General features: G+C 36.3%; 1 protein-coding gene across 1 annotated transcript in view; it reads left to right on the top strand.

Annotated features, from left to right (window-relative positions):
• Positions 1-13,149: 13,149 nt before the first annotated feature.
• The window catches only part of ADAM7 (ADAM metallopeptidase domain 7), a 66,898-nt gene continuing 65,308 nt past the window's right edge, over positions 13,150-14,739 (top strand). The window contains exon 1 of the mRNA XM_031949194.1: positions 13,150-13,293. Coding sequence (XP_031805054.1) covers positions 13,150-13,293 — 144 coding nt within the window. The remainder of the gene's footprint in view (positions 13,294-14,739) is intronic.

The following is a 14,739-nucleotide window of genomic DNA, read 5'->3' as shown; positions in this document are numbered from 1 at the left end:
GAAGAAAATAATTCCTTGGCTGAATAAGCTGTGATATATGAAAATAATGGAATATTATTGTTTTCTAAAAAAAAATATGAACAAGATTATTTTAGAAAGATCTAGTCAGATTTACATGAACTGATGCAAAGTGAAACAAACACAACCAGAAATACATTTTATACAGTATCAGCAAGATTGTAAGATGATCAACTATGAAAGGCTTGGTTCTTCTCAGTGATTGAAGGTAATCCCAATAAACTTTGGATTAAAAATGCCATTTGAATCTAGAAAAGGAATTATGGAGATTGAATGCAAATCAATACATGCTATGTTCACTTCTTTTTGTTTGTTTGCTTTTTTTCCTATGGTTTTATCTCTTTTGCTTTGATTTTTGTCTTTTAACATGATTCATAAAGTAATATGTTATTTAAAAAGTTAATATACATGTACAACCAGAAAAAAATTTAAATGTTAAAAAATTTTAAAAAGAAAATAATTTCTTAAAAATTAGAATCAGGCAAGTGGAAGCTAATGGCTCCATGAGACATCAAAAAAGTTAAAAGAATAAAAAAAACAGAAAAAATATGATATATTCCATAAGTAAAACAACTGCCTGGAAAAAATAGATTGTAAAAAGATAATTTAAAATTATTGCATTACCTGAAAGCCAAGATCAAAGAAATAGCCTCGACATCATATTTTGAAAAAATAGTCAAAGAATATTTCCCAAATAACCTCAAAGCAGAGGATAAAATAGAAATGGAAAGAATTCACTGATTGGCATCTCAGAGAGATCCCCAAAAACTTCAAGAAATATCACAGCCAAATTTCAAAGCTCTCAAGTCAAAGAGAAAATACTTTAAGCAGTTAAAGAGAAATCTATCCAACACCATGAAGCCACAGTTATGATCACACCAGATTTAGCAGCGACATTAAAGGAGCAGAGGGTTTGAAATATTTTATTCTGGGAGTCAAAAGAGCTGAGATTACTAAAAAAATAACTTACCAAGCAAAATGGAATATAGTCCTTCAAGGGAAAAATAAATATTTAATGAAATAGAGGACTTTTAAGCATTCCTGATAAAAAGACTCGAGTTGAATAGAAAATTTACCTTTCATATATAAGATTTAAGAGAAGCATAAAAAGCTGAGTATGAAAGAATAAACTGTTTACTTCTCTATGTGGGAAGATGATCCATGTATTTTCTAAGAATTTTATCATTATTTGGGACTGACAGAGAAGGAATGAGTGGATTAGATTCTAGTAATTTGGGGTAAAAAAGGAGAAAAAAGAAAAAAAATCCCTAGAAGGGGGAAGGGAGAGGAAGAATGGGAAACATATTTCATTAAAAAGGCACATAATGAAGCACTCTTATAGTGGAATGGAAAGTTTGTGGTTCAGTGTATGTGCTTGATGTAATGCTTGAACCTTATTTTCATCAAATTTGATTCAAAGATATACATACATATATAATACATATATATATATATATGTATGTATTTCACACATGTAAATGTGTACATGCATATACTTATCAAACATGTGTTATATGTTGTATGTTATAGAAATGCACATGAATACATGTGTGTGTCAAAAATAGATACTCAATTGAAAATATAGATTTATCTTACCCAACAGAGAAGTGGAAAGGGAAGAGGATGAGAGAAAAATAAAAGGGATGGCAGATAAAATAATGCAATATTCAGAAGCAAAACAGATTTTAGAAGAGGTAAAGGACATATGAAGACAAAGAAGAATAAAGAGAAGAAAAAAAGATGAAGGAAAATGTACAGTTAGTAATCAAAGCTATGGATGTGAATGGGAAGAACTCACCCATAAAATGAAAACAGATATCAGAATGGATTAGAAACCAATATCCAATAATATGTAGTTAACAAGAGCTATAAAACTGTACATAGTCTTTGAACCAGCAATATTACTAGTAGGTCTTTACCTAAAAGAGATAAAAGAAAAAGAGAAATATATATATACCAATTTCTGAAAAATATTTAATGCACCTCTTTTTTGGGGTGGCAAAGAATTGGAAATTGGGGAGATACCTATTAATTGGGGGATGTTGAACTAGTGGTATATGATTGTAATGGAATACTATTGTGCTATTAAAAAAAAGGACCAACAGGATAGTTTCAGAGAAACCTGGGAAGACTTATATGTACTCATGCAAAGTGAAGTGGGCACACATAGGAGAGCACTGGACACAGTAACAACAGCATAGTAATGATGATCAACAGTGAAAGGCTTAGCTATTCTGAGCAATAAAATGATCCAAGACAAACCTAAAGGACCCACAATGAAAATACTATCTAACTTCAGAGAGAGAACTGATGAATTCTGAAGCAAAATATCGCACACATTTTTTTTCCCCACTTTGTTTTTCTTGCTTTGTTTTGTTTCTTTGTTTCCACAACATAGCTGATAAGGAAATAATGTTTTGCATGAATGCATACATACACATATCAAAAAATATCAAATTGTTTGCATTCTCAAAAAGGGTAGAAGAGCAAGATACAGAAAGACTATTTAGAACTCAAAATTTTTTTAAAAAATGAGTGTTAAACATTTTTACATGTAATTGGGAAGTATTTAATAAAATAAAAATAATTTTTAAAAGTGTAGAAATAAATTAAAAACATACTATTTTATACCTAGGTATTTATAATTCCTGGAACCAATCTTGCTATATATACCATGTATACCTTTGTTAATATATAGCAAAAAGATATACATCTTGATAGTAATTAATGTTTAAAAGGTCATGTGATAATATGATATGATTTAATAGATTTTCCTTTATCATATAGGAAAACAGTTGACTGAGAAATAGAAATTATCCTGTTATTTCTGTAAAATAAATAAAGAGTATTGCACAGTGGATAGAGCTTTGACCATGAAGTCAGGAGTACTTGAATTCAAATGCAATTAAACATTGTGTGGCCTTAGGCGAGATACTTGACTTAATTTCCCTCCCCCCTCAAAAAAATGAATAAAAGAAAGGGAAAAAATAGGCAATGGAAATAAACAAATAAATGCTATTTAAAGGATTGATGAGGGGGTTTGGACTCGAATATGACTGGTACTTGTTCTTTTTCAGCTCTAGGTTATGAACTTTTAAAAATGTTGCACATCCTTAGAAATTTAAAGAAAAAAATAAATACAAATGTGCTCCTAGGAGAAAAATGGAAGTTAAATAAATATACAATATGTATAGTTAAAATTAGCATTTATACAAACTTGGTTGTGGGGAGACAGGACAGTATTTCCAGTCAAACAATAATTATTTATTAAGCACTTAATTTATATCAGGCATTACAGTAATTTCCCCAGGGAGGGATAGGCTGAAAGAATATATAAAAAAGCTTCTATTAAGTACATACTATGTACCAAGGAATGTTTTAAGCACTGGAGATACCAATAAAAAGATCTCTATTTTCAAAAAGCTCTTAGTCTAATCAAGGTCAACAACAACATATGCGAAAGGGTTCTGGTTCAGGGCAGAAGGAAGGTCTCCATGATGCAACTTCAAAAAGGAAAATAACAAGTATTTTTTAAGGCACCTACTGTTCCAGGTCCTATGCTAAGGGCTTTATAAATATTTCATTTAATCCTTATTTCAACTCTGGGAAATAAATGTTACTTTTATCCCTATTTCACAGATGAGGAAACTGAGGCAGATGAAGTTTGGATGACTTCCTGATAAAAAAGTTGGAGATTATATCTGAACTCAATATTTTCTGACTTCAGACCTAGAGTTTTATCCATTGCTCCACCAGTCAACTACTTTTAGCTCAAGACAGATGGCAAAACCCTAGGGACCCCTGGATGTTGTGGCAAGTCAGATGGTGATGTGAAGTCAACTGGGGAGAAATAGTTACTGGGTGGATCAGAGGGAGTAATGAAACAGCAGGGATTAAATCAGGACTGAGCAGGATACAAGGATAATGTGCTCAGCATATAATACATCCGGTAGCCAGGACCTACACTGATATAGCTCTTTCTAGTTTCAGAACATGTTACCTGCTATCACCTGATGCAGTGGCAGTGCCCCATAGTGCATGGAATTTAGACTGGAAGGCCAAAAGAACTGGATTCAAATTCTGTCTCTGATATTGTTTCCCCTCTTGTGAAATGAGGACTTTAAAGCTTATAATCAAGAGTTTCAGTTGGAAGATTGAAACTCAAATAAGGTAATACCTGTAAGAGACACTGCCAATTTCTAAAACCCTATAGAAATGCCAATTTTTAAGAGAGCACAACCTTACAGTTCTGCCAGGTATTCCTTGATGCTGCTGCACTGGCCTCCTGAGGCTGAGGTCCTCAGGGAAGTGCAGCTCAGTTCTGGAAGCAAGCCTACTGTGGAAGGAGCTGCCATCTGTCCACTGCAGAGGAAGGAACAGAGAACAAAAGGACCGTACATCTTCTTCTCTGGCTAATCTGTCTCGGAAATCAGCCTTTGGTCTGATGGTCCCTCTCTGCCCGGCCCCTTTGATATTGAAATCAGAGTCCCAGTTCAACTTTTTCTAAAAGCACATCTTATTCCCGAGAATGAGTCAGGTCATGCATTTTAGCAAAGTGATCACCTTCCACTAAGAACTGGTCAAGCAGATGGAAATTCACCTGGGAAGGAATTGGATTCCCAACCTGGCTGAAGCTAGTTTTTAGATATAAGAAAACTTGGCTCTTAAAAACGACAAAACTTAGGTGGATTATTATTATTATTTTAAAGATCAAACTAGCCACTCAAAATCTCAATGCTCTTTTCTTCTTCTAAAATGAATACTTTCCTAAATTAGATCACCTCATTTGTCCATCCTGGGTGGGAGGAAGCAACATATTTTAATTATGATTTTAAAATAAATGAATTTTCATATTCCTGTAAAAGTGGTTCATTAGTATGGTTTTCTTTTCTACTAGGCAAGTCATGGCCACTCCGTAATTTATTCATTGCAACAAATGATATTTATAAAGCACTTCAAACTTTGTGAGACTGTATGCATACATTATCTCATCTGATCCTGAAATAACCCATATGTCAGTCACCAAGCATTTGTTAATCACTTGTATGATTAACCACATAACTTGTATGACCCACTTGTATGGGTCAGACACTTTGCTAATTGCAGGAGTTCCAAATATATCCAGATACAAAGGCAATGACTGCCCTTAAAGAGATTATACTCTAATTTAAGGAGACAATACATTAAAGAAGAATCAGGTGGAAAGGAGAGTGAGACCATGGAGTGTGAAGAATGATCTGGTCTAGGTTCTTCCTCAAGAATGAGGTTCCAGCCATATTCAAAGGGATATAAAACCATGCTTACTCTGTGACGTAGCAATACCATTATTAGGTTCTTATCAAAATGAAATAAAAAAGAAAAAGGGCCCATACATACAAAAATATCTGTAGCAGATTTTTTTTTCTGATGTCAAAGAATTGGCAATTGAGGGGATGCCCATCAACTGGAGAGTAGTTGAACAAAACGTAGTATGTAATTATTATAGAATACCATTGTGCTATAAGAAATGATGAGCATAATAGTCTCAGAAAACCCTGCAAAAACTTACGTAAGCTGATTCAAAGTGAAATGGGCTGTGTACAATGTAATAATGAAATAGGAATATTATAAGATGTTCAGCTGTGAATGACTTAGCTATTCCAAGACAATTCAGAGGATTTATGATAAAAATGTTATCTATCTCCACAGAAAGTACTGATGGTGTCAGAATACAGATTGAAGCATACTTTTTTCTACTCTCTCATTTTTTCTTGAAGGTTTTTTATGGTCTATATTTTCTTTCACAATGTGACTGATATGAAATTATATTTTGCATGATTCCACATGGATAACCTTTATTGAATTTCTTGCCTTCTCGGTGAAAGGGGTTGGGAGGGAGAGAAGGAGAAAACTTAGAACTTGAAGTTTTAAAAACAAATAAAAATTGATTTTATATTTAATTAGGGATAGAGTACTAAGGAAAAAAAATAATGAGACTTTAGAAAGAACTCACCTCATCGATGGAAGAAAGAAAGCATAGATTCCAGTTATTATTGTCACTTCCAGTGTACAGAAAAAGAAACTGAAGCCTGGAGAGATGAAGGTCACCGCCAATATGAGTCTTGAATTCAGGCTTCTTCATCTCCAAGACTGGCTCTCTTGCCACAAAATCATATTGCATAGGATCTTGGATTATATGTCCGGTTGTTGGTTTGTCCGTCTGTCTCACATTCATGGGTTATCTACCCATGATTGGTTGACTGGTTGCTGGCTTTAATTCTCAAAGAGGACCAAGATAACATCTCCATGTGAGAGGCAAGTTACAGTGTGTTTAGCTATGATTGATGAGATCAACAGTAGCTCAGAATGCTCTACCACAGATCAGGCACAAGTTGTCCATGTCATGTCCTTGCCCATTGTGGGTGGATTCTGTAAATTTGCATATGTCATTTTTCTTTTGAGCTGCTTCAACTGTTGGATTATATATAGAGCACTGCCCATACTCTGATGATGCACACCATCCTTTTTTCCACGTTGCCCATGTTATGCGGTCAATTCCAAAGTTCTTAAGAGAGATCTTGAGAGTCAGAAGACTTATGAAGCCACAGACTTCAATTTATACAGTCAGTCCTTGATTGCCCTTGAGGATTCCATTCTATTATGTGTAGATGATATATAAAATGATATAGAAAAATGAGTGTGAATGAGGGGGTAGATATCCTTTAGGTATATGGAGGAGAAAAAAGTCCAAAGAGTAAAGAGAGAATTGAAGTGAACCATCGCCATCTCTTTATTGTGACTTTTTTTCTCCTTCACTTAGAATATGCCCAATCTTTATGACCAAGTCTCCTTAGTAACAATTTAGAAGTTCTTCCTTATATTTCAATCCTTCTTCTGCACATTCAGCTAAGATAATAGCAATGTACACAAAGAAGAGGGGAAGAGAAGCCATTAAGTAGTTAGTGCAGTGGATAGAGCACCAGCCCTGAAGTCAATCTGAGTTCAAATCTGGTCTTAGACATGTAACATTGATGGGAAGTCACTTAACCCTAATTGCCCCCCCCCAAAAAAAAAGAAGAGGGGGAGAGATTTGGTGTGGCCATAACTAATAGAATTTGGCAGCTAAACCAAGGTGAGCAATGAGGGAAATCAAATGAACAGACCTGGACGTCTAGTGGTCTCTTCAGCCAAAATTCTGTAAGTGGAATGAAGAATAGTGAAAGGGAGAGGTACCTTCTGACATCCTCAATTACTTCATCCTTAAAGCATCGAGGTGCGATATATTTTTATCATGTTTAACATATATTGAATTATTTGCTATCTAGGGGATGGGGTGGGAAGAAAGGAAGAAATTGGAATACAAGATTTTACAAGGATTAATGTTGAAAAATTATTCGTGATTATCTCTTGAAAATTAAAAAGCTTTAATAAAAAAATAAAGTATCAGGATTTGGAGCAAACTAGAGACTTAAAGGTCTCTCTGACTCTAAAGCTTTCAACCTAGCTAGATAGAATTGAATCACTGTAAGAAGAGGGGTAGTCTTATTCATTCTTAAATCTTCAAGAATGACTTCAATTTAACAAAACCAAAAGGAACCGCTAAGCATGGATTATGGACAAATCACTATGTTTAGTCTTGGAGATACAGTCAGCAATGAAAAAGCCTTTGTTACCAAAGAGTTTGTGTTTTGTTAGAGAAAACAGCATGAACACAAATCTATGTTTAAGGAAATTATATATAAATTATATATGAACACACACACACATACACACACACACACACACACACACACACACACATATATATATATATATATACAGACACATGTGTGTGATATATAACTTGTATGTGCCCACATGTATATCTGTATAAAAATGCATATAGATATACATACACATGGCAATTTTTAATGTGTACAGAGGAACCTAGTGTTCTGTGAGAAATGGTCCTAGAGCTGAGCTTTAAATGAAGTTAGGGATTCTAAAAAGAAAGGTCAAAGGGAAGAGTCTTTCTTCTCTTTCCTCTGATAGCTGCATCCCTCTTTCTTGGCTATCAAGAAATGGAAAGATTTCCTTTCTTTCAGGAGTTGATAATAGGCTGCACTACAGAGAAGACACAAATGGGACATGATCTCATCCCCAGGTCAGGTTTGCCTCTGAATTTGTAATTTGTGTCTTAGGGGGAGAAGCATGAAAAGTAAATATATACCCCAACTTGGACCTCTACATAGTTTAGTCAGTCTTCTACTTTAAAGATAATAGCAAGATGACCCTTGACTTTTTCTTCCTGATGCCAGAGGACATAACTAGGAAGAGTAGGGGAAAGTTAAAGGAGATTTCTATATAAACATATGCAGTATAATATATGCACCTGTACACATATAGCCATCTACATGTTTAATCTATAGATATACACATATCTATATGTACCAGACACAGACACAAACACATATATGTATATGCATTGTCTGCTGTGTATCCATGTCTCAGAGTTGTCCCAAAGTGACCCTTACTCCCTTACTGGAAGATTTCAAATCAAGGAACTATGACAACTTGTTAGGAAAGTTGCACAGGGAATTTTGGTGGAAGTGCAATTTGGAACAGATAGTCTTTGTGGTCCTGAAATTCTGTGATTTTCTGAAGGCTTCTCCTGTACAACTGGATTGTGATATAGAAAAGAGATGCTATTTCTTTGGACAAATTGGGTGATGAGGATTAGGAAGAAGTACCTATAATCTATCAATCAATTGACATTTATTTACTATTTATATTGTGCCAGGCACTGTGCTAGAATCTCAATTAAAAAGAACAAAAAAATCAGTTCCTGTCCTCAAGACACTTAAATTCTATTGCAGAAGATAACATTTATATAGAGAAGAGACAACAGGGGGTATAATACTCATGATGCTTAGTATAGAGTTCCTCCCTGGAATCATTACTAGGCTAAATGGTAGGCTTTCTTTCTAACCCTGGTTGGGCCTGTTCCTTTCCCAGCATGCCCCCATAATTTACCTCCGATCATAGCTGTGATTAGATCCAATCCAGCTAAGCCTATGTGACTATGTCCACAAAGTCAGCTTTATAGTCTTTATATGACTTTATCAGTCAACTAATTAACAAGCCATTATTAAGCACCAAGTCAGTGTTAGACACTGGAAATGTAAAACCAACAGTTTTTGTAATCAAGTTACTTATCACCTATTGGGAAAACAACATGTATATTTATTGGTGTTCAGATAAAATATATAGTCCATATGAGGTGATTTCAGGGGGAAGAGAAGAGAGGAAGGCATCATAAGTTGGATCATGGAGAGCTTCACGGAAGGGTAATTGAACTGAAGCTTAAAGGAAACTTAAAGAAATAAAAAGGTGGACAGAGAATATTCCAAACATCAGACACAGCTCAGACAAATGTGGGGAGATGAGAAATTGAATGCTATGTCTTAGATAAAATGGGAAGGTTAGGTTTTTGGGGGGAGAATGTACACTATTTCAAAGTCCGATTTTTCTTATGCAGCAAAATAACTGTATGGATATGAATACATATATTGTATTTAACTTACACTTTAACATATTTAACATGTATTGGGTAACCTGCCAGCTGGGGAAGGGTATGGAAGGAGGGGGAAAATTGGAACAAAAGGGTTGGCAATTGTCAATGCTGTACAATTAACCTGTGAAGGAAATAAAAAATTCAGGCAGACAAAAATGGAAGGATTGGGAATCCTACATAGTGGTTCACACTCATTTCCCTGAGTTCTTTCTCTGGGCATAGCTGGTTCAATTCATTACTGTTCTATTGGAACTGATTTGTTTCATCTCATTGTTGAAAAGGGCCGCGTCCATCAGAATTGATCATCATACAGTATTGTTGTTGAAGTATATAATGATCTCCTGATCCTGCTCATTTCATTCAACATCAGTTCATGTCAGTCTCTCCAGGCCTTTCTGAAATCCTCCTGTTGGTCGGTCATTTCTTAGAGAACAATAATATTCCATAATATTCATATACCACAATTTATTCAGCCATTTTTCCAATTGATGGGCATCCACTCAGTTTCCAGTTTCTGGCTACTACAAAGAGGGCTGCCACAAACATTCTTGCACATACAGGTCCCTTTCCCTTCTTTAAGATCTCTTTGTGATATAAGCCCAGTAGTAACACTGCTGGATCAAAGGGTATGCACAGTTTGATAACTTTTTGAGCATAGTTCTAAACTACTCTCCAAAATGGCTGGATGTGTTCACAATTCCACCAACAGTGTATCAGTGTCTCAGTTTTGCCACATCCTCTTCCACATTCTGCATTATTTTTCCCTGTCATTCTAGCCAATCTGACAGGTGTGTAGTGGTATCTCAGAGTTGTCTTAATTTGCATTTCTCTGACTCATAATGACTTGGAGCATCTTTTCATATGGCTAGAAATAGTTTAAATTTCTTCATCTGAGAATTGTCTCTTCATATCTTTTGATTTATTAATCAGAGAATGGCTTGATTTCTTATAAATTAGAGTCAGTTCTCTATATATTTTGGAAATGAGGACTTTATTGGAACCTTTGACTGTAAAAATATTTTCCCAGATTATTGCATCCCTTCTAATCTTGTCTGCATTTGTTTTGTTTGTACAAAAACGTTTCAATTTGATATAATCACAATTTTCTAGTTTGTGCTCAATAATAATCTCTAGTTCTTCTTTGGTCATAAATTTGGAAGGTTAGTTTGAATGGAGCACAGAAGGTTGGAGGGAGAGTAATAGACCCTTAGCCTGGAAAGCAAACATACATATGTGTGATATTCCCCTTTTCTATTTAGGGAAAATAAGCTAGTCTATGATGAAAAGAAAGTGCAGAGTAAGACTGTGAAAAGCTTTAAATGACAAATGAAATTGATGTATTATATTGAGTGTAGTACAGGTCTTGATCCTCCTTAAGCTCAGAGAAGAAACATAGACTTGCAATTCAGAAATACCATATGTCCTATTAAGTGAAAAATACATTGGCCTGGGGAGAGCCTTCATTCAATTGGGAGATAATGGCAGTCATCACGGCATAGGTTGATACGTCAAGAGACTCAAATTCTAGTCTGGCTCCTGACTCACTGTAAGCCTTTGGGTTTAATTTAGTCTTGGGATTCAGTTTCCTCCTTTGTAAAATGAAAGTTTTCAACTACAACTGTGTCTAAGGTCTTTTCCACCTCCAATATTCTGTATGTTTCATAAAACTTGACCTACCATCAAGTCACCATATTGTGATCTAACCCAGCAAGAAGTCATCAAATGCTACTTTGTGCAAGACATTATGAGACATTGTAATGTATGAGCTAGCTCTCTGGAGGCCTCAGGATAAGTCAGAGTCAGGATCAGTCAGAGTCCTTGGTCTTTAGGAGGAGAAGTGAAGGAGGCAGGCAAGCTGCCATGAGGCTTGCCAAAGATGAATCCTGGACTCTAGAGTCTGGAACCTGAAGTCTTCCCTGCTGAGCAAGCTACGACAGAGAGACTCCAATCCTCTCCCTCTGCCCTCCAATCCTTCCCTACAATTACCTCAGCACTACACATTCAGCAGGCACCAATCCTGAGGAGAGCCCTCACATCATCATATCATCTAAGGATGTGTTTATAGAACCATTATCTCACATTGAATAGGTAATTAGCCTCAAGTACTCTGCTGTTCTGGATTCAAGTACACCTTTTCAGAGTTCCAGCCCTCTACAAGACATGCAGAGGATAGACATAAAAACCCACCTTCAAATTCCACTTGCCTCAAGGACTTTCTGTTCTACTTGGCATTGGAGCATACAAGCTAGAAACCTATAAGCTTATACATCGTAATGAAAGGGGAGCGAGTGCTAACAATGAGAGGTAGCAAGGAAGGATTCCCAGAAGAGCAGGAGGAATGTGAGCTGAACCTTGAAGAAAGCCAGGGAATCAAAGAGGAAACAAGGGATGGAAGGCATGCATTCTAGGCATGGTATACAGTCTAAACAAAAGCACAGAGGCAGGAGCTCAAGTCCTGAGTTTGGAGAACAGAAAACAAGTCAGTCTGGGGGTCACAAGGTAAAAGAAACATTTTTGGATGATGATAATGATGATGATGATGATGATGATGGTGTCAATAATGACAATAATGATTAGAATGGTGGTAAAGAGAACAAATTATTAAGTGGCAATTGGACCAAAAAGACTCCAAAAAGACTCTCTTACATGGTGAGGACTGAATTGCTGATTCAATTGCTACAGGGTACTGTTGGAAGAGGAAATTTGTTCTATGCATACAAGTTCACAGCTTCTTTGCAATGTACACTTTTTTTAGAGTTTCTTAGAAGAGCAAGAAATTAAGTGATTTGTCCAGGATCACAAAGCTGGTCTGTGTCAGAGGCAGGAATTCAATGCATCTTCTGGAGCCCAGAGCCATTTTTACAGCACACTGATCTCCTTTACAGTGATAAACAGGTATAAAATAGAAAGACAGACACACAGACACACACAGAGGCAGAGACATGTACAGAGAAACACATAGAGACTAAGACGTGCAAAGAGAGACAAAACAGGCAGAAAGAGAGAGACAAAGAAAGACAGAGACATGCAAAGAGAAAGAGACAGATAGACAAAGGCATAGACACACACAGACATACAAAAAGAAAGAGACACACACAGAGACAGAGAAAGAGACAGGGAAATTCAGAGACAGAGACAGAGACATGCAAAGAGAAAGATAGAGACAGACAAAGAGAGATACAGAGAGAGAGAGAGAGAGAGAGAGAGAGAGAGAGTGAGTACAGGCAAGTGAGTCAGAATGCCCAGAGTTGCTGTCAGTAATCCCTTTAGTGGTCCAAGACTGCTTCCAGATTTCACTTAGATAACCCTACATTTTTTTCCTTTCATTTCTTCCCTCCCAGACCTCAGTTTATATACCAGAAAAGAGAAAGAAAATAGAAAAAAACAAAAAACAAAAAACATTGGGAACAAACTTGTGAAAGTAGTTTGCCCAGCTCAGAGTGCTTGCCTTCCATCTTCTGGACCAAATGAAAACTTGGTTTTCTTACTATCTGGAAAATGGCAATTCTACTAGCCAGGAGAGAAATTATAAGGCAAATTCTGTGAAAAGGAAAAATTACTCAACAATTGGGAGTTTGGGGCTTGGGAACACAAAGGCAATGGCTCTGACCAGCCACGTTAGGATAGCTCCTCGAAAGTTGTGTAATGATTTCAGGAACACTTCCGTGTGCCCAGACAAGAACATCCCATATCTTTCTGGTTTTTCTCCCACCAGCCACCCCCACTTTGGCTCACAGTACAAGGTAAGCCAAAGGACAGAGTACACAGAGCCCTTCTTCAGCTTCTCTCGGCCTCTCTCCCTGTGTCAGCGTCTCCAGCATGGTCTTGGGCTTTCTCCTGTGGATATTTCTGCTCATTTCTCAGAATAAAGGTAGGATTTCAGTTCATTATCAGTGGTTTCTGCCTATGTCTTTGCCTTTGATTGGATGTCTCCTATGGAGTCTCAAGACTTTGGGAATGAACTATTCAGGAAATCAAGTAATCAATAAACCAGCAAGTCTATATATATCAAGTGCCAGTTATATGTCAGGCATTATGCCGGGAGAACAAAACCAACAATGGGATGAGTCCTGCTGTCAAAGAACTCATGATCTGGAAAGGAATATAATGTGTCTACATATAAATAGCTACAATATTCATATAAAGTAAACCCAAGGTTGTTTTTGAGGGAGGAGAGCTCTAATCAGCTCCTCACCAGTATATCATGGCTGGCCTGGAAGTAGCAGTTTCAATAACCTTCTCAGCTGCTTCTGTTCATCGGTGATGGCAGAAATCTCCATTTAGCTGAATTGAACAAAACTTCAAGGTTAATGTAGGAATGAAGACAAAGAATAAAAAAAACCCTGAAATCATTCAAATGTTAAACATGACCTTGATTATGATTATGATTATAGAAGTTTAAAAAAAAAGTAAAACAAAATAATATCCTAGCAACAAGATGAAGAATGTGCAGAAGAGCTTTGGTGACCAAATGCTTGTTAATTTATTTTTTTTAACTTTTAAAACATTTTATTTATAACTTTTTTAAATAGTTGTTTCCTGATTTGTTATTGAATCCTTCCCATGAAGCAAAGAAAACCATTTAGGCAAAACCAAATAACAAACTCATGGTATTTGAGTGAATTTAATTTTTTCCATTATCTGAGGTTAAATAGAAAGTCCTTGAGGCAACAATCCAAGCTTCATGGGATTGTGATTCTTTCTAATGAGCTAGCTTACTTAAAACGCAGTCTGGTATAATGGACCAAACATGAGACTTGGGTTAAATGCTGCCTCAGATGCTTACTAGCTGTATTTAAGTCATTAAGCCTCTCCAAGCTTCAGTTTCTTTGTGTGTAAAAAGAGGACCATAATATCCTCCTAAAATGATCAAAGGATCATTGCTGTAATGTCTAGTCCAGCTCTTTGTGACTCCATTTGGGATGTTTTTGGCAAAGACACTGGAGCAGTTTTCCATTTCCTTCTCTAAATCATTTTGGAGATGAGGAAGTGAGGCAAGTAGAATGAAGGGGTTTGCTCCAGGATGCATAGTTAGTGGGTGTCTGAGGCCAGATCAGAACTCAGGTCTCCAGACTACAGCTCTACCCACTGTGCTAACAGCTACTTGATCACAGCACCACGGATCTGGGAGGCATAGGGACCTCAGAGCCCAAGGGAGTTTAAGTGACTTGGCCAAAGTGACACAGGTA

The sequence above is a fragment of the Sarcophilus harrisii genome, chromosome 2, assembly GCF_902635505.1.
Source record: "Sarcophilus harrisii chromosome 2, mSarHar1.11, whole genome shotgun sequence".
Taxonomy (NCBI): Eukaryota; Metazoa; Chordata; class Mammalia; order Dasyuromorphia; family Dasyuridae; genus Sarcophilus; species Sarcophilus harrisii.
Note: the sequence above shows the minus strand (reverse complement) of the source record. Positions and strands in the feature narration are given on the sequence as shown.